The sequence below is a fragment of the Taudactylus pleione genome, unplaced genomic scaffold, assembly GCF_031769625.1.
Source record: "Taudactylus pleione unplaced genomic scaffold, aTauple2 ptg000517l, whole genome shotgun sequence".
NCBI lineage: Eukaryota > Metazoa > Chordata > Amphibia > Anura > Myobatrachidae > Taudactylus > Taudactylus pleione.
The window spans coordinates 3,031,238-3,054,816 of record NW_028284919.1 but is presented as its reverse complement, the minus strand read 5'-3'; the positions used below and the strand labels follow the sequence as shown (position 1 = coordinate 3,054,816).

General features: G+C 44.5%; 1 protein-coding gene across 2 annotated transcripts in view; it reads left to right on the top strand.

The window, feature by feature from the left end:
• PAXIP1 (PAX interacting protein 1) overlaps window positions 1-23,579 on the top strand; it is a 59,501-nt gene that overhangs the window by 22,069 nt on the left and 13,853 nt on the right. For both annotated transcript variants that reach the window (XM_088450362.1, XM_088450361.1), the window contains 12 exons: window positions 956-1,019; window positions 1,697-1,810; window positions 2,050-2,694; window positions 3,173-4,697; window positions 8,242-8,336; window positions 9,074-9,169; window positions 9,446-9,583; window positions 17,591-17,712; window positions 17,954-18,138; window positions 20,986-21,029; window positions 21,996-22,057; window positions 23,092-23,194. In XM_088450362.1, the coding sequence (XP_088306488.1) occupies window positions 956-1,019; window positions 1,697-1,810; window positions 2,050-2,694; window positions 3,173-4,697; window positions 8,242-8,336; window positions 9,074-9,169; window positions 9,446-9,583; window positions 17,591-17,712; window positions 17,954-18,138; window positions 20,986-21,029; window positions 21,996-22,057; window positions 23,092-23,194 (3,193 nt within the window). The remainder of the gene's footprint in view (window positions 1-955; window positions 1,020-1,696; window positions 1,811-2,049; window positions 2,695-3,172; window positions 4,698-8,241; window positions 8,337-9,073; window positions 9,170-9,445; window positions 9,584-17,590; window positions 17,713-17,953; window positions 18,139-20,985; window positions 21,030-21,995; window positions 22,058-23,091; window positions 23,195-23,579) is intronic.

Here is a 23,579-nt window from a genome sequence, read left to right as displayed (position 1 = left end):
GACAGCGTTCACAGTACCTCCCTTGGTGAGGAAATCGACTAGAACCACACCCTTCTGTTTCCAATACACGGTCGCCATGACCACCTTCGCTGATGGAGATGTTTTGAAATTCTTTGAAGGTGGGGAAGATGCGTGCTTCCATGTCATGGATGCTTGATTAGTCTCAGGTGGCACAAAATGCACCCACGTTTCATCGGCTGTAACAATACGCTGCGGGAACGGCACTCTCTCCTCATGGTACCACATCAAGTGTACAAGAGACCATTACATCCTATTAGTTTTGTGAACTTCTGTGAGTTACTTCGGTACCCACCGTGAACACTTTTTTTTTTTTTTTTTTTTTTTCCTGTATCCCAGTTGCTCAACAATGATAATGGGCACAGTACCCATTGAGATGTTCAATTTGTCAGCAATGTCACTAACTCGAATGCGTCTGTCCTCTTGAATCAGGCCTTCAAAGTGGCGCAAATTGTCCTATGTGGTAAACTTGCTTCGCTGACCGAATCGCTGCTCATCCTGAACATCTGTACTGCCGTTTTCAAAGGCCGTGCACCAAACTTGTTTCTGTGACATGACGTTCTCACCATACACCTCGACAAGTTGGCGATGAAATTCAGCTGTTGATGCAGAAGACTCATAAATCTGATCACGCTACGCTCCTCAGTGTATGACAATGTTTGCGCCAGCCCCGCCATTTTACAACTGATATCAGGACGGTATGACTGATATGAGGCACAGTCTAATGGCCGTGAGCGGAAACAGCGGTCTACATGCTCTGGCCTGGCTGGAAATTAGAATGAAATAGAGAACATTACACTTATGAGAGGTCTTGTTACCTTACTTATTGAGCCACCCTTTTATGTGGAAACACTTTTAGGTTTCTTCTTTAAAAAAAAAAAAAAAAAAAACTGTTCTTATACATGTTTTCAAATTTTTCCTTAATGTAAATAATTAGGGAAAATGGTTTTTCTCCGGAGTCTGGTCAGATATTTTTTGGTGTGACCGCTTGCCTTTCGCAGGTATGTTGATATGTTTGAAAGTGTTTATTAATTGTGCACCTATACGTGTATGCATATTTGAATGTATCTGATACCTGTACTGTATAACTTTGCAGCTTGAGGTGCAGGCAGGGTTGGAGGGATTAGGGGGGTGGGCTGTAAAGAAGTTGCCTTAAGATAGCTACACACTATGCAATTTTTCTCGACAAAACGACAATCTACACAATTTTTCTGCCAGTGGAAGGTCCCGATATTTGCGGTACATATTATACAATTTAAATGAAAAAGCTGCTGATTTTCTGGCTTGTGGATCAATAATTTGTATAGGTCTGCCCACAAGGAGGATGATGAAAAAGTGAATGGCACATTATCAGGAATTCTCAAACACTGCACAATATCAGGACCTATTGGCAAATATCTTCTGCCAAGTCTGACCATTTGTGGCCATCTTTTTGCCTGTTTTATCGGCGAAACCCTCATGCCTACACACTGCATACAAAAACAGGCCGATCACCCGATTATTGGCAAATTGGGCCAATAATTGCATAGTGTGTATCTAACTTTACTCCCACACTCTTGCCTTTTTTTGTCAAAATACTGTCATGGTACCCATGAATCTTTTATCACATACACCCTCCGGGTCTTTATTTTTCTGCTGTTAAAACCTTGCACGCCTTGTTTCTGCTTTCTACATTCAGGTGTCACCTGATGACCGCAGTGCTCTCTGGGCACTAATAACGTTTTACGGTGGCGACTGTCAGCTGAGTCTTAATAAAAAGTGTTCTCATTTAATTGTTCCTGAGCCAAAAGGGGTAAGGACCATCTGTGAAATCACAAATTTTTATATCACTATTTACCTTGCATTTAATGATGGCAACCATTATTAGCTGGCAAACGACAACAAGTCATACAAACTGCAGTGGCTTAATATAAGAACTAAAGTTTGTGTTAACAAAATATAATTAATCCCACAAAAAATCAGTAATGCTGTAGTCTCCCTTTGTTTTCCTACAATAAATGTCAGTGTGATTATTTCTATTGTCGTCCTTAGACAAAGTATGAATATGCTTATCAACGTGAGAACATTAAGATCGTCACACCAGACTGGGTGTTGGACTCGGTATCCGGGAAGACCAGAAAAGATGAAGCACCTTATCACCCACGGCTTATAGTGTATGAAGAAGAGGAGGAGGAGGAAGATGAAGAGGTAGAAAATGAAGATCAGGATTCGCAAAATGCCAGCGCAGATGATGACAGATACTCCTCTAAATCTAGTCCAATTACATCGCGTGAAGGATCTCCTTTTCTTAACCATGAGTTTTCACCAAAGCGCAACAGTGCATCAAAAATTAAAGAGGAACTGATGTTTGACGACTCCTCTGACTCCTCGCCTGAAAAACAAGAAAGAAATTTGAACTGGACCCCAGCAGAGGTCCCACAGATGACTACTGCAAAGCGAAGGCTTCCCCAGGGCAAAGATTCGGGACTGATTAATTTGTGTGCAAATGTTCCACCTGTGCCAGGGAATATTTTGCCACCTGAAGCCCGAAGTAATTTGCTTACATCAGTCCCTGGAACAACAGGTTCAGAAAGACCAGATATAATGGCTTTTCGTAGTCCAGCAGCAAGGACACTTAGGAACATTACAAACAGTGCTGACATACAGCAGATTAACAGACCATCAAATGTAGCACATGTAAGTTTTTATGCATTTAATTTATATTATGTGGGGTTTTTGTTACATAAACACCTGGCTTTATAATTTACTTGTCTTTGGGTCGACAATTTATCTGCATATTGTAAGTCTGGGAGATTAGCGTTGGCTACAACCGCACTTTCACAAACAGGAAATAAATGTGACTTGTTGTGGGAAGTAGTAAAAGATGGGCAAGTTTATTCTACTTTTGAGATAATGAAAGATGAACATTATAAACACTTTTAAATATACCATTTATATTATTGCCTAGAAATGCCCCAGATTCTGTAGAAGTGGGTTCTTGAACATTGAATGTCTGTGTATCCAGGTCTGTATTCCAGTTTAACACACTTTTGTAGGAAAGTGTGTTAAACTGGCAAGTCCATTTATTATGTTCAATAAATGTGTTTTTGCTTGTATAGTATAATATCTTAACAGAGTCATTTTGTAATCCATTTTTATTTTATTCTGTTTTTAGCTTTTGCAAACCCTGTCTGCCTCCACCAAGAGTTTAGAACAGCAAGGTAATCATTCCCAGCAAGGGCATCCAAACACTATGTTGTTTAATCAAGTGAAATCCGAAACACAACATTTGTTACAACCGCAATCCCATCAGACGCCACAACAACACCATTCTCTGGTGCAGCTTCAGCCTCAGCAACTTATGCAACTGCAGCAGCAGCAACAACAACAACAAATTACCCAGCAAGTTTTTCCACCACATCAGTTTTCACAAGTGAACCAACCGCACCACTTCACTCAACTACAGTTCTCACAACAACAGCTACATCGTCCACAACAGCAAACAATGCAGCATCTCCAACAGCAGCATGCATTGCAGCAACAGCTTCAACAGCTGCAACAACAGCAGCAGCATCTTCAGCAGCAACAGAATATACAGCAAATTCTTCAGCGTCAACAGACTCCTTCACAGCAACAGACATTACAGCAGCAACAACAAACTATACAGCAACAGACACTTCAGCAGCAGCAGAACCTTCAAACAAGCATTCAGCAGCAACAGGCCCTTCAGCCAGCTATACAGCAGCAACAGGCACTGCAGCAACAGAATCAGGCTTTGCAGCAGAATATTCAACAAGGCATACAGCAGCTTCAGCAACAGAATATACAGCATTTGTCTCTGCAGCAAAAGCAGCAACTTCAGCAACATGTTCTTCAGCAACAGCAAATTCAACCTCACGCTCTACAGCAGCAAATTACGTCTCATACACTGCAACAACAGCAGCAAACCCAGACTTTACAACAGCAACAAATTCAGTCACAGACCATTCAACAACCGGTCCAGCCTCAGGCCATTCAGCAGCATCAAGCACAATCTCAGCAATCGCATCAGCTTCAGGCACAACTACCACAGCAACCGCATCATGTACAACCACAATCACTTCAGCAGCCACATCAACTACAGCAACATCAAATTCAACCACACAATATTCAGCTGCAACATCAAATTCAGACGCAGGGCCATCAGCAGCATCAAATCCCATCACAGATGCTGCAACAGCAGACTCTTACTCAACAGCAATTACAGCAACAACAGTCTCTACAGCTTCAGCAGCAACATCTTAAACAGCAGCAAATGCAGCAGCAGTCTCTGCTTCAGCAACAGCAAATTCAGCAGCAAACACTGCAACAGCAACAACAGATTCAACAAACCGCTCTTCAACAGCAGCCATCGCAAATTCAACAGCAAACGCTGAAACAATCGCAAATTCAGCAAGTGGCATTGCAGCAGCCGCAGATCCAGCAGACAGCAATTCAACAGCCTCCACTTCAAAGTCAACAGGCTCAGCAGCAGAAACACAATCTCCATCAAATGCAACAGCAGCTCCAACAACAACACTTTCAGCGTTTGCAGCAGCGGCAAATGCAAAATCCGACCCCACAGCAGCTAGGCCAGATGCCTCAGCAGATGCCACCTCAAGCACCTAATCAACAGTCAGCTCAGCCTCAGCAGTTACACGGCCATGACCCATCCCTAGAGAGTAAGTTGAACATGTATGCGAAAAAAGTTTTCCTGTGCCTGTTGTTGTAACCATGGATATTTTTCTGGTTAGAAATGGTATGGTATGGTCCATTCAGGACCAGTGTTAGTCGTAAAGTGGGCTATTTTGTGGGCCTGATTCTAAGTCGATGCTGCACCTGGCCGATGTTTTAAGCCTGCGCAAGAGTCCTGATTGCAAGCGCTCAGACGTAGTGCAGAATCTGACGTGTGGTTTGTGAATTTTAGTGGGGTTACCGGGTTGGCTAAGGTGGCACTGGCGTGCCACTAAAAATGTCTGCGCCCAAAAACACTGAACCCCTCTCACTGGAGGCCATGCTAGGACAGAGAAACTGCACCTGCCACAGGGCTGGTGCAAGTTTTGATTGGTGCATCTCATAGTGATAAAACTGTGCTTTCTCAAGACGCTGCACGTGTGCGTCTGTTTTGTGAAAATCATCCGCGGCATTAGCAGAAGACGCAATTGCGGCAAAAGACGCAGCTACGTCTGCATCCAAACCAAGCAACGGGCCCTGTGGGAGATGAGGATGCTGATATGGTTGTGTAGCTTTGACTTTCACGTTTACGTACCTAATGAAACTGACCTCCTTTTTTTTTTTAAAGAAAATATTCAGTTTATTGACTTCTCTATTTCATCCTTTTGGGAGACACTAGGGCATTGCCATATAGAGCCTCCATTCGGACTTTGATAATGTCTGTCCCCATAGACACTATCAGGATTTCAGTAGGATATCCCGATACTGGGAACTTTTGTAGGTTTGTTTTTATAGTGCTTCTTACTGAGCTCACTTGGAAATGTAATTTTCACTGCAGACTCAGGTCTTGACTGGGGTTGTGCGCTGCCACTGCATCATTGAGCAGTTTCAATAGTGTCAGATTGCGCCCAAGAGGAGTGGCCAGATATGGGAGTTTCCTTGGGTGGTCAGAGGAGTGAGTTATTCAGTCAAGATCATTGAGTGCAGGATGCCGCAGCTTGCTATGGTAGGGCAAATATTGATCATAGGAAGCCCTACACTAGGCACAGGCGACAAGAGAGGCTTATCCTTGCCGGGATGGTAGTCCATAGTATGATGGGCCCTGGGGAGATACAAACCCCAAGACAGCATTGTATTTCCTCACCATATGGAGGTGTCCTTGGTCTGAGGAGGACTCTTCAAGTGTGGCAGGCACTACACTTCCAAGACAGCGAGGATTTGGTAGAGCCTAACAATAGCTATTTAAAAAGAAGAGGCAGTTCATTTCCTTCCTTCTGTCTGGTGACTGCTCTTTGGGTACTCATGAGATTATGTCAGTCATGTCCTTGCTTCTTGAATCCATGGAGCAGTTATCTCTTACCTGGACAGTATTTTGATCAAGTCCCAGACTTTGCTGGAGACAACAAGAAGACCACATAGATACTGTAGTCCTACGGTTAGATTACTAAGTTTCTGTGATCCAAACTGGTCCTTCCTTAGAGGCTTGACTTTTTGGTTCTCTTGGTAGACACTAGATGAAAGGTGTTCAGAATAATCTAATTCCACAGACTAGTGGAATTAGACTGTCTACTGTCTACTAGCTCGCAAACAGGCATCAGTATGTGTGTTTATATATTTATATAAAAATCCTTGAAGCTATAGTATTGCCATTAAGACATATAGTTTGTAGATTTAATTCCTTTCAAAATGGGACAAATCACGCTACCATCTGACCAGACAACTAATCTGTTCCCAGGATGTATCCTCTGTTGAGATTCAAAAACTGCAACCAGCCACTTGTCATATGTATTTAGACCAGTGCTTCTGAACCTTAACAGTCCAGAGTTTAACATGCTTAAGCACATATGGTTAAATCAGAACCTTGCAAAGAAGGATACTAGCTGGATCATGCACGGTGCAGAACAAAATGTTCTGGCGATATCTGCCATATTCATGCCTGGGATGTAAAACTTCAAGCCGATTATCTCAACAGGCTAGTCCTGGATCCCAGAAAGTGGTCTCTCAATCTAGATGTATTTCAGGAGTTTGGGAAGAGATTATAAATCAGATAACCATATAATGGCATATCAATTTAACAACAAGGTGAAGCAATTCTGCTCCAGTGCAAGGGATACACAAGTTCCTTATAAACACTATGTTGGTCCTATGGGATTTCAACCTTATCTGTTAACTCCAGTGGCGATGTTTCAACAAACTCTCAAAAAGGTAAAAACAGAGAGCTGTTCATGGTACCACAGTGGCCAAGGTACCACAGTGGCCAAGGTGAACCCTGGTACAAAGACATTTATCAAGATGCCAGCGAGTCCATTGTGGTGTCTTCCTCAAAGGAAGGATTTGTTAACTCCAGGACCATTTTACCATCATAACTTTTTTTTAAGGCCATGATCCTAAGAAAAAAAAGTGTTCTCAGAGCTAGAAAGTCTTTATAGCACTGACGAATTATCTTAAGCTCTAGAAGATTTATATTCTTAGTTACTGATGAGGTTTATTTCTCTTCAGTTATACCATTGTTTCTCCTGTTTCTAAAGAATGGCTTTGATAAGTAATTAAATCTAAGTACCTTTTATTGGTTAGAGCACTCTGCAAATCTCTTCTGGAAAAAATGGTTCAGACGTTTTTTGCAAGGTGTGACTCATTTAAGATAACCATTCAGTCCTCTAGTTCCTGGGGACTTGAATTTCATGTATATGGCATTACAGCAACCTCCTTCTGATCCTCTGGAATCAGTGGAGGTGAAGTTTTTTTGCATGGAAAACTATTTCTCCTGGCTATTTCCACAGCCAGGAGGGTGTTTGAACTGTGGAGCTTGGTTGCTAACAGGATGGGGTTATATAATTGAGAGGTGGGGGGCAGGGGTATGAACATATTGACTACTGAAGACTTAATGGAGGTTCCTTGGGTTCGGCTTACTCCAATAGATTCCCCTAAAAAGGATTTCATATATTTTTTAGATTTCACATTTTTGAGATATGTTGTGATGAGGTGTGTGTAAAATGTAATTGAAGGGCTGCTACAAAGTAAGTCTACAAGATTTTCCAACATGTTAAGTTCTTGCAACAAACACATATAGATTAAAAAAAAAAAATCCCACATATTTGAAATGTTTAACTATGTTCATGAATGCAACTGTTTTCTTATGCCAACCATTTCCAGCACTGAGAGGTGTTGTGCAGTGTCTTTAATTAGTGTAACAGAGTAATGTATACCGATTATGCTGGTCTTGTGCCCTAGTCTGTCTTTATTACCTATGTAGTCTAACAAACTTTGTAATATAATGCAATGATATACCTGTAGGCCAGATGCATGTGACTGCCTACTTAAAGGAACCTGCATTTGTATACATACACAAACATTTTGTATTTATTAGTTTTACAGTTCTGTGCATTTTAATGCTTAATTGTCTTGTAATTATTATTGCATCCCATTGTTTCTACTGTTAAGCACAGCTCACCAATGCTGAACTTTATTGTAAATATTTTTTGGGGTATTCTATTAATGACAAAAAGGCTGAGATTGCATTTAATACCTACTGTTGACTTTGGTCTCTGTTAGTTCCTGAGGACTGCTTCTTGATGGGCTGTGTGTTTGCGATCGCGGACTATCCAGAGCAGATGTCTGATAAGCAGCTTCTTGCAACGTGGAAAAGAGTATGTTTGTTTGTTTTTGGCTCCTCTTCTATTTATGTTGTGTTTTCTTTGCATAGTCTTTGGGGGTTTAGCAAACGTTTATTGTGTGAACAAAATCATTAAATGAAATATGTTGCTTATATAGACTGCAACATAATAGTAGCTTAAGTGACAAAGCAACAATAAACATTAATAGGTAACTTTAAAGCCACGTCGATAGATGAAACCCTTCCCCTGGATAATGAGGGTTTATTGTTTCTAGACAGAAAGGCTTACATCAAGTTTAACTAGACTATTGAAATTAAGTATTTGAGAATATATGTTACATATGCGGAGCTCATCTTCATAAATTAAACATTTAGCTAAATCAGTGGTTTCCAAACTGGGTGCTGTGGGGCACTTGCAGGGATGCCAAAGGTTGGTGGTCCAGGACCAAATCATATTATGTATGGTGGGCAAAACCAGTTATAGTGGCTGCCAATCAAAAAATGTGTGGAACCCTGTCCACCACCACATAACTGATCCTAAGACTAAACTATTTGGCCTAGGGGTGCAATGAAAATAATGCTGATACTCTAAGGCCCCATGACTACTGTACTAAATACTTAATTCAAAAGTTTAATGTGACTGTTTTAGAAAATGACATACCCGAGACCTCTAACCTTGAAGATCAGCCATGTTTTAGACATTTTAACATTTTGTGTATATTGTCTTCTCTTGTATAAGGACAGTTTCTCCCCCTCCCCCCTTTTTCTTAGATAATACAAGCGCACGGTGGTACTGTGGACCCAACACTCACAAGCCGCTGTACACATCTATTGTGTGAAAGTCAAGTCAGTAGCATGTATGCCCAGGTGGGTTCTCTTGTGACTGCACAAAACTAAGAGAATTAACTTCTATATAATCATATGCAGTACACCTTTTAATATTCAAAATTGAAATACCACAACCTTTTGTTAATTTGGCTCAGAGACTGAAATTCTTGAACTGCCTATTAATTGTTATTTGATGTGTAATTTAAACTTCTCCAAGCTTCACAAATGTTGTTTTGTTTTAAAATTTTATTTGTTTAATTTTAAATCCAGTTAATTAAATTATAAAGCTAGCTTTTATTGCTTCTTAATTACTAGGCTATGAAAGAACGGAGGCGCTGCATCACAGCTCACTGGTTGAACACTGTCTTAAAAAAGAAAAAGATGGTGCCCCCTCATCGAACTCTGCATTTTCCTGTTGCATTTCCACCAGGAGGGAAGCCTTGTTCTCAGCATGTAAGGAAACTATACAATCAATCTGGCATATCTAACTTTGGTAATTAGACAGGCTTACATTGTGATTGGGAAACCTGCCCTTCAGCTCGGCTGAGTAACTTTTTTTTTTTTTTTTGTTATTGGTCACCTGTGCATATATATACTATGCTTCACAAGTGCAATGTATTTACATCAGAATTTGCTAGTTTTGTTTAGAAGGCGCACCACTTTGCAACTTCCAAGCATTACCCTCCAGTAATGCTAAGTCCACAGCATCATTGGGATTTTCTCTTTCACTCTGTTTGGGAGACATTGCTACCATGGGGTGTAGAGGCAGCCATCTTTGGCGCAGGCACACATCTTCAAACTGTAGCTGTTTGTGGTGTCGTGGCTTCTCCCCTCTACATCCCTCCAGCACCTGTCACTGTACACCCACTGTGCTCACTGCTTCTCCTTTAAAACAACTACGAGGGTTGTTCAAAAAGTAATGCCTAAATGCTCACAACTCAAATTTTATTTTCTACTTCAGGGTCCATAGGGTATCCACAGGATACCTTGGGGTATAGGTGTGACGTCAGTCGCTGGGCACCATAGAGTTAAGCTTTTCAGCCTCCCAGGATGCACTAGGGTCCCCCTCCTATACCCCGCCCCCGAGCCAAGGCACCCCAGTTTAGTTTGGTGCCCGGCCGGCGCCGGGTGCACCTGTCGGAGTGGGGGGCTAGAAGAGCCCCTGAAGCTTTCTTCAGTGCAGCTGTGGCTGCACATCTGGATGTACAGCATGGACAGTCAGTCCTGACGTCCATGCTGTCTTCTCTACACCCCCGCCGGTACCAGAACGCCGGTACCGATCCGGGGATCCAAGGGGGACAAAGGTAAGCAGCGGGGTCCCGCGGTGGGTCCCCGCTGGTCACATGGTCCTAAGTCCCCAGGCAGGGGGCTCCCTGGGGACTGGCTGCAGCGTGGAGCCAGGCGACCAACCTGCGCTTTCCACTACCCCCTGGGACAGCGGACCGCAGCAGAACGGTAGCGCTGCGGCGTCCCTGGGGTTAAATGCATGCCAGGGGAGCGCGCCTTCCCTGTCTCACAGCCGGCGCCTCCCCCGCTGCACACAGCCCTCTCTGCATGCTGCCGACTGGTCCTGTGGCAGCGCTCCTCCCCCAGGCCAGCCTCCTCTCTGCTCCTCGGCGGCCATCTTCTCCAGAACGCATGGTGAACGCTGCTGGAAGCGCTGGACGGAAGCATCGTGGTCTGGGTCCCCCCGCATACCTCTCCTCCGCTGTGGCTCAGGTCTGTGTATGCAGCGCTGTGTCCTACCAGGCCCTGTGTCTGTGTAGTTGAGTGATCAGCGCTGTTAGTGCAGGAATTGTTATTTCTCTGCATTGTATGTGACTGTGCTAGCGCTGCCTGTAACTTTTCTTCTCTAAACTGTCAGCTTTATTACTGTCCCTGTTCTTCTGCTAAAGCCCTTGCGGTGCGGTGCTGCAGGGTGGTCTCTCGCCTATTTAATACTTAATTGGTGAGAGAGATCACATACGTGGTGCCATCATGTCTGAAAGTGATTTTCCCCTCCGGCTACAGTGTACCACGTGCAAAGTACCGTTAGCGGAGGGGGAGGGTAGCGCGGAGGGCCTTTGCCGGCAGTGTTTGTCCATGGCGCGGCCTATTACGGTTACAGCACCGGTACAGGAGCCGCCCTGGGCTTGTTTCGCTCAGGCGTTAACAGCTTTAGTGGGCCAGTTAGCTCCGCAGCCCGCGTTTACTCCGATGGGTTTGTCCCAGCAGTCTGTGGTGTCGTCACCCATGCAGGGGTTCCCACGACAATTGGTGGTACCCCACAGTCTCCCTATTTCCCCGCTCCCGGGTTCTCAGGAGCCAGCGTGGGTTAACTCCCTGACGAGTTCTGTACAGCACTTGTCGGATGTGTTGCAAGGGGAGTCTGTGATGCGGCCTCATAAAAGGCCGGTGGCGTCTCTGTCCGCTCCTTATGAGGATGACGAAGGGACGTCTGATGATGGGGAGATTCTGGATCCTTACGATCAGGAACCTTTCCATACTAAGGACGCTGATGCTAAGTCCAAAGTATATATTCCTGGACTTATTCGGGCGGTCCGCACAGCCTTGGTGATTGAGGACGAAGTTCCCCCAGCGGCTAAATCTAAGTATGCCTTTTTCAAAGATGTGAAGGGCGATGCCACAGTCTTTCCTCTTTCGGGTCAGTTGGTGGACCATTTAGAGGAGGCGTGGAAACAACCTGGCAAAAGATACCAGCCGCAGAGACGCCTGGCGGTGGCTTATCCGTTCGCGGATAATTATTTTGCTAAGTGGGAATCCCCTCCACAGGTGGATTCTCACGTGACCCGTCTTGTCCGTAGTGCCACATTGCCGATGCCATCCATGTCCTCCCTTAAGGATGCTACGGACCGCAAGGTAGAAATCTGCCTGAAGTCCGCTTATTCCCTTGCAGGGGGGGCAGCACGGCCGGCTATGGCCATTTGCTGGGTTGCCAGAGCGATGGAGCGCTGGGCGGATTCATTAGAGGCTTCTTTTGAATCCGACTGTCCGGCCGAACAGGCGGAGTTGATTGGCAATCTCCGTGATTCGGCCATCTACATCAACGAGGCGGCTCTAGACATTAGTACTCTGGTGTCTAGAATTTCTTCAGCAGCGGTAGCTGCTCGTCGCACCTTGTGGCTGCGATCCTGGAAGGCGGACGCAGATTCCAAGAAAGGTCTGGAAGCGTTGCCGTTTACCGGAGAAGTTCTCTTCGGTCCGGATCTGGATAAGATTGTGGCCACGCTGGCGGCAGCCAAATCTGCTTGTCTCCCGTCGGCCGCTGCTCCTTCTGGTTCGGGACCATCGTCCTTTCGGTCATCTAGGGCCCAGGGCAGGCCCAAACCACAGTCGTTTCCTCGACAGGCTGGCCCTAAGAAATCGGTCAAGCCCCGGAAGCAGGCATGGAGTACCAGACGTCCGGCCCCCAAGCCAGATGACAAGCCTGCGGCCTGACGGTCCGGGCCTCCCTTTGGGGGATCCCAGGGTGGGAGGCCGCCTGCTACAGTTCGCCCAGTGTTGGTCGACCACTACGACAGACACTTGGGTTCTGGAGGTGGTTTCCCACGGATACGCCCTCTCCTTCCGGCACAGACCCCCGGCTCGCTTCTTCACCACGGGTCTCCCATCAGACCGGAACAAGGCTACGGAGCTGCGGAAGGTATTGCACACTATGCTCCAGGCTGGAGTTATAGTGCCTGTTCCATTCTCCCAGAGGGGCCAGGGTTTCTATTCAAATCTATTTTTGGTACAGAAACCCAATGGGTCATATCGTCCGATTCTCAACCTCAAAGCACTCAACAAGTCTTTGCGGGTCCCGAAGTTTCGGATGGAGACCCTACGGTCCATCATTCTGGCGCTGGAACCTGGGGACTACTTGATGTCATTGGACATACAGGACGCTTACCTGCATGTCCCTATTCTTTTGCGCCATCAACAGTTCCTCAGGTTTGCAATCCGCAGCGACCACTTCCAGTTTCGGGCGTTACCTTTTGGCCTGGCAACAGCACCACGTGTTTTCACCAAGGTGATGGCGGTCATGGCGGCTTCTCTGCGGCTGCAGGGAGTCCGCATGTTGCCGTATTTGGACGACCTGTTATTGGTGGCAGGATCTCCAGAGCTCCTGTTACGCCACTTGGACCTCACCATTGCACTGCTGCAACGGCACGGCTGGCTAATCAACTGGCAGAAGTCCACTCTAATCCCGTCTCGGAGGATTCTGCATCTTGGAGCCTTATTGGACTCGGGACAGCAAAGGATCTTCGTGACGGAGGACAAGATCTCTGCTTTACAGTCAAGGGTGCGCAGTTGCCTGCACAGCCGCCGGGTGTCCTTACACTCGGCGATGAGGTTACTGGGCTCCATGGTGTCGGTGTTCGACATGGTGGAACACGCCCAGTTTCACTCCAGACCTCTGCAGCACCTGATCCTGTCCAAGTGGAATGGGCTGCCTCAGTCTCTGAAGTCCCAGACGATTGTGCTCACCCAGGAGGTTCGCCTGTCCCTTGCGTGGTGGTTACAGACGACCCACCTCAACAAGGGACGTCCGTTCTGGGTTCCAAATTGGGTCCTGTTGACAACGGACGCCAGTCTTCGGGGCTGGGGAGCAGTTTCGGGTCCACACTTGTTCCAGGGCAGGTGGACGCCGACAGAAGCGGAGCTTCCAATAAATATCTTGGAACTCCGTGCGGTCTTCAATGCTCTCCAGCAGGCACAGCGGTTTCTCCAGGGTCGCCCGGTGCAGGTCCAGTCGGACAACGCTACCACCGTGGCCTACATAAACAGGCAAGGAGGAACTCGCAGTCGGGCGGCCCTCGTAGAGGTCTCTCGGATCCTGGTTTGGGCGGAGCGCAATCTTCCGGCCATATCAGCGGTCTTCATCCCGGGAGTGCTAAATTGGGAGGCGGACTTTCTAAGTCGCCAGGACGTTCATCCGGGGGAATGGTCCCTGCACCCGGACGTTTTTCAACTACTGGTGGACAGGTGGGGTCTTCCAGAAATCGACCTCATGGCGTCCCGGCACAACAACAAGTTGCCGGTGTACGGGTCTCGCACAAGAGACGAAGGGGCGTCTCTGGTGGATGCTCTGTCCGTCCGGTGGACGTTCCGGTTCGCATACCTGTTCCCTCCGGTCTCCCTTCTTCCACGGGTAATCCGGAAATTCAAACAGGAAGGAGGGACGCTCCTGTTGATAGCTCCCGCGTGGCCCAGACGGCACTGGTTCTCAGACCTTCAGGGTCTGTCCGTGGACAGTCCTCTGCGGTTGCCGCTACGACCGGACCTTCTGTCTCAGGGTCCTTGCCTTCACCCGGACCTGACTCGGCTGTCTTTGACGGCGTGGCTGTTGAGACGGCCATGCTGAGGTCCCGGGGGTTTTCCAGCTCTGTGGTGCGTACCATGTTACGAGCTCGGAAACCGTCTTCCGCAAGGATATACCATCGCGTGTGGCATACGTTCTTCCAGTGGTGTCGACCGAGAGGTTATGCACCGCGGGAGTTTCGTCTGTCTCAGATTCTCGCCTTCCTGCAAGCGGGACTAGATCATGGGCTTCGCCTTGCTTCTTTGAAGGTACAGGTTTCGGCCCTATCTGTCTGGTTTCACCATAGGATTGCTACAATCCCGGATGTGCGCACCTTTATGCAGGGTGTTCTCCGCATTCAGCCGCCCTTTGTTCCACCTGTGGCGCCTTGGGATTTGGCTGTGGTCCTGAGGGCTCTCCAAGGACCGCCGTTTGAACCACTGGGCTCAGTGGATCTTAAATGGCTAACAGCTAAGACTGTTTTCCTTCTGGCCATTGCTTCGGCCAGACGTGTTTCTGAGTTAGGGGCTCTTTCTTGTAGACCCCCTTTCTTGGTTTTTTATGGGAACAGGGCAGTGCTCCGCACTCGGCCCGAGTTTCTTCCCAAAGTTGTTTCCCAGTTTCATGTTAACGAGGAAATAGTTGTTCCGGCCTTTAACTCACCGGGTCTTTCCGTGGGTGAGGCCTCTTTGGATGTTGTGCGGGCCTTAAGGACTTATGTTGACCGCACTTCTTCGTTTAGGAAGTCGGACGCTTTGTTTGTCCTCTATGGCTTCCGTAAAAAGGGTTGGCCTGCTTCAAAGCAAACTTTGGCAGCCTGGATCCGTATGGCTATTTCTGAAGCTTATCTTCATGAAGGCCTACCGGTCCCTCCTTCTCTGAAGGCTCATTCCACTAGGTCTGTGGGTCCTTCGTGGGCAGCTCGACGTGGTGCCTCGGCAGTTCAGATCTGCAAGGCTGCTACGTGGTCCTCTGTCCATACCTTCGTGAGGTATTACAGGTTTGACACCTTCGCCTCTCAGGATGCTTCCTTCGGGCAGCGGATTCTCCTTTCTGCACAGGAGCGTCCCCACCCTTAAAGGATACTGCTTTGGGACATCCCCAAGGTATCCTGTGGATACCCTATGGACCCTGAAGTAGAAAATATGAGATATGGTAAGAACTTACCCTTGTTATCTCTATTTCTACGAAGTCCATAGGGTTCCACAGGACTCCCGCCCTGTCGCACCTGTGCTGCAGATGGGCTTTGCTCTGGTCACCGGTTTTCCGTCTCCCTCTGGTGAGAATGTGATTCTTGTATGTGTCCAGATCTTTTTTTCTCTCTCTTCCTTCTCCTCCTCCGGCCTATGGCTTGATAACTAACTGAGGTGCCTTGGCTCGGGGGCGGGGTATAGGAGGGGGACCCTAGTGCATCCTGGGAGGCTGAAAAGCTTAACTCTATGGTGCCCAGCGACTGACGTCACACCTATACCCCAAGGTATCCTGTGGAACCCTATGGACTTCGTAGAATTAGAGATAACAAGGGTAAGTTCTTACCATATCTCATATTATAGATACAGATTTGACAATTTGCAGTAAAATACTTTGAAGTCTTAGTAACAGAATGACTCTACTCAAAAAAAATCACCATCTGCCCTCAAACATTTTCTCCACCTCTCAACCCAAGCTGTGAATCCACTTTGGAAAAATTCCAGTGGTTGGTATTTGACCCAGGAACGTATGGCGTTTTTACAACCTCTATGTCTTCAAAATGTTGACCACGGTAACAGTTTTTTGAGAGGGCCAAACAGATGAAAGTCAGAAGGGGCCATATCAGGACTGTACGGTGGTTGTGGCATTATTGCCCACCCCATTTTGGCAATGGCCGCAGATGTTGCCATCGAAATGTGAGGTCTGGCATTGTCGTGGTGTAAGATGACATTTGACAATCGAATTGTTTACCTTTTTTTGCGGATGACTTTTTCAGCTTCTTAAGTGTAATAATGTATCGATCACTGTTGATTGATTGGTTTTGTTCCAAGTAATCGATGAGAATAATACCTTGGCAATCCCAGAAGAATGTGGCCATGACTTTGTTTACGGATTGCTGTGATTTAAACTTTTTTGGCCTAGGTGAACTCAGGTGTTTTCATTGCTTTGATTGGGTCTTTGTTTCTGGGTCATAAAGGAATACCCAGGTCTCATCTCCTGTAATGACATTTTCCAAAAACATCTACGGGTTGGCTTCAAAGTTGGTCAAAAGGTCATTGCACACTTCCACCCTCTGGGCCTTATGATCCCTGTTTAATTGCTTTGGAACCCAGTTAGCACACACTTTACGATATCCCAAATAATTGATTAGTGTTTGTACAGTGCCATGGCTACATTCCAGTTCATCACTGATATCTCTACTGGTCATACGACGTTCTTTCTGAATCGTGGCATCGACTTTGTGTCGGTTCTCTGCTGTCACTGCAGTTGATGGTCTGCCACCACGAGGTTTGTCGCACATGGACGATTCTCCCAATTGAAAACGCTTCATCAACCATCTGACATTGCTATAGTCAATAGTATGCTCACCATACACTTTTTTTATCAGTCTTCTGTGGATTTCTGTAGCACTGCAGCCTTCTTTTTCCAGAAATTCAATGACTGCTCTTTGTTTCATCTTGGATTCCATAGTATTTCTTGGACTACCTAAACAAAACTACATATATAGTTAGCAGACATATTAAACTACAAACTGACTAAGTTTCAAGTAAATGTTGCATATTATTTCAGAGTTATTAGCATTTAGGCATTACTTTTTGAATGACCTTCGTACTTATTTAAATGTTTAGGGGAATGCTGCTGCTGTTTCTTTTTCTTGATCGATTTTTATTGTCTCCTGTGAAACTTTGTTACAAAATAACTGACGTTCCTTCATGGAGGGCATTATAGTAGAGTTTCAGTCTTGGACTATATTCCTAAATACACCCTTTATACATCAACATCAGTGTCCTCGAACGTATTCACAGAAAATAATTTAACATATGTACAAAAATCCCAAATCTGTCTCTGCAGGGGTGGACTTTCACAAACACATTGCAACTTCGTAGTTGTATTTTTTTTTGTTTTTTGTGTCACAATGTTACCATCACACTTTTGAACAGCAAATAAAGTATGGAAATTCATCAAATCCATTTTTGTTCTGTTTCCAGATCGTTTCAGTGACTGGGTTTGTGGACAGTGATAGAGATGACCTCAAACTGATGGCCTATTTGGCTGGTGCTAAATACACTGGGTATCTGTGTCGCAGCAACACTGTTCTCATTTGTAAAGAGTGAGTAGCGGATCTACATATAGACTTGTATTCATAATTACTTATTGAGCCGTTCACTGTTGGTCTGAATTAGTAATGTAAACTGCATGGGCAACACTTTTAGAGGCCCTGTGTAACACTGCGAACTGAACTGCATAATGGTGTTGGCTGGATCTTACAGCCCAGTAACAACTGAACTTGCTGTATGTTTAGCAGATAAATGTGTTACTGTGTTGTCCATAACACTTGTTCCTGTTATTAGGCCCAGTGGTATGAAGTATGAGAAGGCTAAAGAATGGAGGATTCCCTGTGTCAGTGCTCTTTGGCTTTGTGACATTCTACTTGGAAATTTTGAAGCCTTGCGCCAAATTCAAAACAACCGATACACAATGTTCAACCTTCAAGATCCACTTGCTCCTTCGTCGCATCTGGTTTCCAATCTCCTTGGTATGATTTTCTTCTAGTGTTTACCGTGTGCTTTTTAAGTGTTTAAGAAGGCATTGCCTCAGGGTTTAAATGGAAAGTTCACTTATGGATAATTGTCGGCAAACAGCTATGCAAAAATAAATACGTTTTGTCAAACCATGTATGTTTTTGCTATGGTGCCGATACTTACACAATGTGACTTTTCATCTGTCATTTTCCAGCTTAGTACACTGCTGTACCTGGGTATGCAAAAGTCTCTGCTGCTCTTATTTCATGCTCAGACCTACCCCGATCTCACTGATTGGACTGCCTCTGTGTAAGCCAGCCTGTCCGCTTCCCTTCTTATACTCTCGAGTCCTGCCTTCACCTCTCTGCCTGGAACCCCTTAATAAGGAAAGCACTGAAGATGTGTTATAGGCTGTGTTTAGTAAGAAAAACACAATAGTGCCTTCCTGTTTCTGCAGGTTGGGTACGGATTGCTGGGGCTCTGGATCCTGCGGGCAGAATCCTGACGCCGGCATCCATACATGGTTAGGATACCGACACTTGTCGGTCAGTACCCTAACCCTCCTTTCACGGTGCCTAAACATAATCTCCCTGTACCCTAAACCTAATCCTCCCCTAACCACAGTACTTACCGTCAGGATGCCAGCACCGGGTTTCTGACAGTGTCAGGATTCCGGCTCCGGCATTCTAAGCGCCGCCATTCCAACTGTCAGGATATTGAGCACATACCCTATCTGCTGTCAGCTGTTATGACAGGTACTGAACAGCTGATGAGAGGACAGTAGGGCTGTGTTTATGTAAAGAAAGTTTGAGTGAATTATTAACGTGTTAATGCAAAATTGCACATTATTTTGTTGCCGTTTTTATGCAAAAATTTATTTCGGCTATGATAAATTAACTTTCTCTATATACATAGCTGATTTGGATTGAAATACCAGTCTATGCAAACTATTATTTGTTATAATAACTGAAAATTGTATCTATATGCAAGGATGAATTTGATTGATATATCAGTCTATTCCGGAGACAGTATATTCTCTTCATTATGATAGAGGATCCTTTTTATGTTTACATCCCTATTATCTTGGTATACACTCAATTTGCTTTGAAACAATATTGTGCCCTTTATGACCATACTGCGGAAAATTAATATTTAACATGCAAAGTGTATTGCAACAACAAAAGAACTGTGAGCATTAAAGATCTGTGCAACTAGACCAAGTGTTTCTTTTTCTGTGGTCCTTTATGAAGTGAAATTGTTGTCGAAGATTATTACTTACAAACCTGTGGTTTCTATGATTTATGTGTTGCAATTTATGATAAATATTATAAAAAATATCCAAGCACTAATTTTATATTTTCTCCTTAACTGGATATAAGGAAATATATACTGTATATAACTTGATATAGCCACAAAGATTTATGCTACAGCATTATTAGAGTTTTAAGATTAAAGAACAGGTGATTAACACACTATGGACGCTAATGCAATTTTCTCGCAAATCGAGCGATTGTCTGCCATTGCACATGCATTGCACTGAGCGTGCACTACGATCGCATTGCGATCACACACGCACAGAGGAATCCATCGCCAAATGACGGACTGCCAGCGTTTGGGGTGGTAGGGGGGAGTGGTCACAAAAACGCAGGTGTGCCTGTCTGTTTAAATGCCTTTACATAGGTGTGCATAAATTAGCCACTGCGATTGCTTTCACAGCTCTGCTTGTCAGAAGAGCCCCCATGGCTGCTGCAGGTCAGACCTGCCGCAAGGGTTAGATGGCCGCCAATGTACTTCTATGTTACTGATGTTTACGTAGGTATGCATACTCAAACACAGGTGAGAAGGCAGCAGTGGGAGTCTTGACGCTCAGGTGATCTTTGCTGACATTTGCATATTTTCGCAACCTCATTGTGTATGGGAACGCAGTTGCGATCACATTAGTGTCCGTCTCTGAATCAGGCCTCATATACAGTTCTTCATCTAGTTTATGGGTATTGAAATAAAAGCTACATTTTAACATTAATAACCATTGCATAATATGGGTTTGTGTGCCCCACACAAAAGTCGTCTTTTGCTTTCTGCAAAAATAAGTAGCCTATTAAAAGGTGAGCTCAACAGAATTATATTTAAAATAAAACCCCAATAATTTTGGTGACACTGGAAACATTGGTTTCTTGTTATGGGTCATTTAAATGCATTACACAAATGTTGCAGGTTTAAAAAAAATCAAAAAAGGTGGTTAGTGGGAGTGCTTACTATGTTGCTGTTGTGTGGTTCAGTATTGTAATGCTGGGTACACACTATTCGATATATATCGCTCTGACGTGGATCGCATCGATATTTCGTACACATCGTATAGTGCGTATGCCCGATCCAACGGTCATTCATCACATCGTCCCATCTGCTGTTGCAACAATTAAATGAACGACGCGATACTGCTACATGCAGCATGTAACGACACATCGCGCTGTCATATACTGAATCATGCAGTGTGTACTACACACGCAATGCATCGTTACGTCGCATGGCACCGTCGCTGTATGCCCAGCTTAACATGCTTTAAAATTGACCGCCCAGGTCAGCCAATTGAAACACAGGAGTGGATCTGCAGCTGAGTGAACATTCTCTTTAATTTGACCATACAGAGCCCCTTATTGCACTGATATAGTAGATCCGTAATCAGGTCACACCATTTTATCTCAACAGCTTTCTATGGCATGTTGGAAGTAGAAACGTTTTTTATTTTTTTTGCATTTAACAGTCCTCGTCATTTAATTTTTTTCTTTTGATGTTAATGTTTGGGTGGTTTATCCTAAATTTGCCTGTTGTCACACTATATATTTTTTTTTTTTTATGCACAGATGCATGGAGAATGCCAATAAAGGTGTCAACAGATGTGCTAATGGTATGGTATTTTGTTTCGCTTTGCTAACCATACAAAATTGGATATGAGGTGTTGTTCACAATACTGAATGTTTAGCTGTTTGTATTGCAATACTCCTAACAACATATTTTTGGTATTCCCCGATTAATAAAGTATAGGCAGTCTATTCATCTGCTACAATCGGTGGCTTTGCTATGGGGGTGCGGCCACACTGGGGTTTACCCTCGGAGGGGAAGATGCCTAAATGCCGGCTCCCTCCTCCTCAGTGAGAGGAGCCTGGTGCTGCTGTGTGAAATTCTCCTGCAGCAGCCGACTCCTGTCACAGGGGAGGAGCTGACCGTGCAGGCACAGTCTCCCAGGGATGCTGGACACTCCCCCAGATTGATGAGTATGGGATCTCCACGAGGCCATGCCCCCTATTTGGGCAGGCAGGGGGGTGGTGTAGTGTGCACTGGTTGTCACCAGACCCGGTGGTGCCTTTGTCTGCAATAACTAACATACACTTAGGCAGATCTTTAGTGTTACTTAAAACTCCCTCAGTCACATGTTGTGGAAATGTAGTCTTTAATCGGAAAACACTAGTCTAAAATCAGTATCTTGGCATTGTTGCACCCCCACCTAACACAAGATAAATGTCTTGCTGACATAAGGCTGTGTTACTGTGCATTGTACTACATACAGTACATGTTGATGTATAATTGTTTTCTATTCAAAAACACAACATTTTCAGATTTATTAATTGTGGGATTTTTAATTCTTTTGTGTTCAGAAATCTTTTTAGTACTGTTTTTACCATTAGTCCCTGTGGTAGTTGGATCATTATTATGATAGTTTTTCTGAAACATATGCAACATATGTTGGTTTCAAATAAATAAATATGTAGAGAATGAAGTGGTTGGCAGAAACAGGTGCTTGGGGGACAAAATAACAATCTGCAAATCACTTCATTTGCATAATATACTGTTGTGTATATATGTGATTTTGCAGAGTATCCGAATTCCTCTGAAGCCCAAGCAGAATGTACCAGCTGTTCAGCCAAAACGACCAAGGTATAAATAAGTGTGTACAATGTGTGTATATGTGCCTATGCGTGCCTATGTATAGAATAGTCTATAGATGTAGTAAAACAAATGCATATTGTTTGAGGAACTTGTAAAGGTCTGCTTTTAACTTTTAATATAAATATTTCTTTAAATATGCTGTGTAATGTTTTCCTCAGTCCAGACTTAAAGCACAAATGTCTTATTATGGGCAGACGTGTGGTCTTTAATATGCAGCAGGCAATTACTAGTGTATAATATATACACATGTGTCCTCATACAGCTATTCGTTTTGCACCATATGGCGCGAGTCTGCTGGCGCGACTCATGGGTAGAGATTTCCACGCTGCATACTTTTCCTCAACTTCATGTTTTACTTGCTTATACGTAGTGTACTAGGTACTTGGGTTATGTTTTTTTGTAGCAAAGGAATTGGTATAAATTTGCATGGTGTAGTGTCACTCGTTTTGGATCTGTCTTTAGCAAAGTTAAGTGAATACACAATCTAGTGTAAAAAGGCTTCTTTTTATTTTATTTTTATTTTTTTTAGCCATTGTGCTACATTTTTATCAATTTTGCATCTTGATTTGCTTATAGTGTACTATAGTGGTTTCCAAACTGGGTTCCAGGACCAAATTAAATTATTTATGGTCCATGTGAGAGGCAAAACTAATGCTGGTGGCTGCCAATCATAAATTATGTGGCTATAAAGAAGTGCAACCCTGCCCACCGCCACATAGGGGTGACCTTTTAAGCACAATTTACTGAATTTGATAATTTTTGCTGAATTTCTGAATAAGATACTTTTGGCCTAGTGGTGCCGTGGACACCATGCTGGTCTTCTTCTAGGGCGACCTGATTTAAGAAAGTTTTTGGAACCACTGGTGTACTAGGTACTTGGATTATTGTTTTGGCTTGTTCAAGTTGTAAGGTCCATAGCACGTTAAACGTGGCTATTTGGCACGGTTTAAAGATAGGTGTTTGTGGACACATCTGTAATCCTCCTTTTTAGTTTTTTAATTGTATGCTCTGGTTTCTTTCAGAATTGAAGATCTGCCACCTCCAACTAAGAAACTGTCTCCTGATATGACCCCCCATGTAATGTTCACCGGATTTGACCCAACTCAAATCCAGCAATATGTTAAGGTAATACCCCTGTAACTACATAACTGGCACCGTCTCATAGGATACGAATGTAGCCAGCTGACATTGCCGCATCCTATGTACCCGTGCCTTCCCACTGTCCCCCGCCTTTTAAAAGGAAATCCATTCCATATCTTCCTTAATAAAACAATGAAAAAAAATTAAATACAAATCACCATTCTCAAACTCAGTATGGGTATATTTACTAAAGTGCCCATAGCAACCAATCAGATTCTACTTAACATTTATGTAGCACCTTATAGAAGATAATAGCTAGTATCTGATTAGTTCCTGTGGGCAAACATCTCCAACGATACAGTTGCTCATAATGCTCTTAAAAACTCCTTTGAGGTAGCAGTGTCCTCTCTGTGTAGCTTGTGAGGCTGAG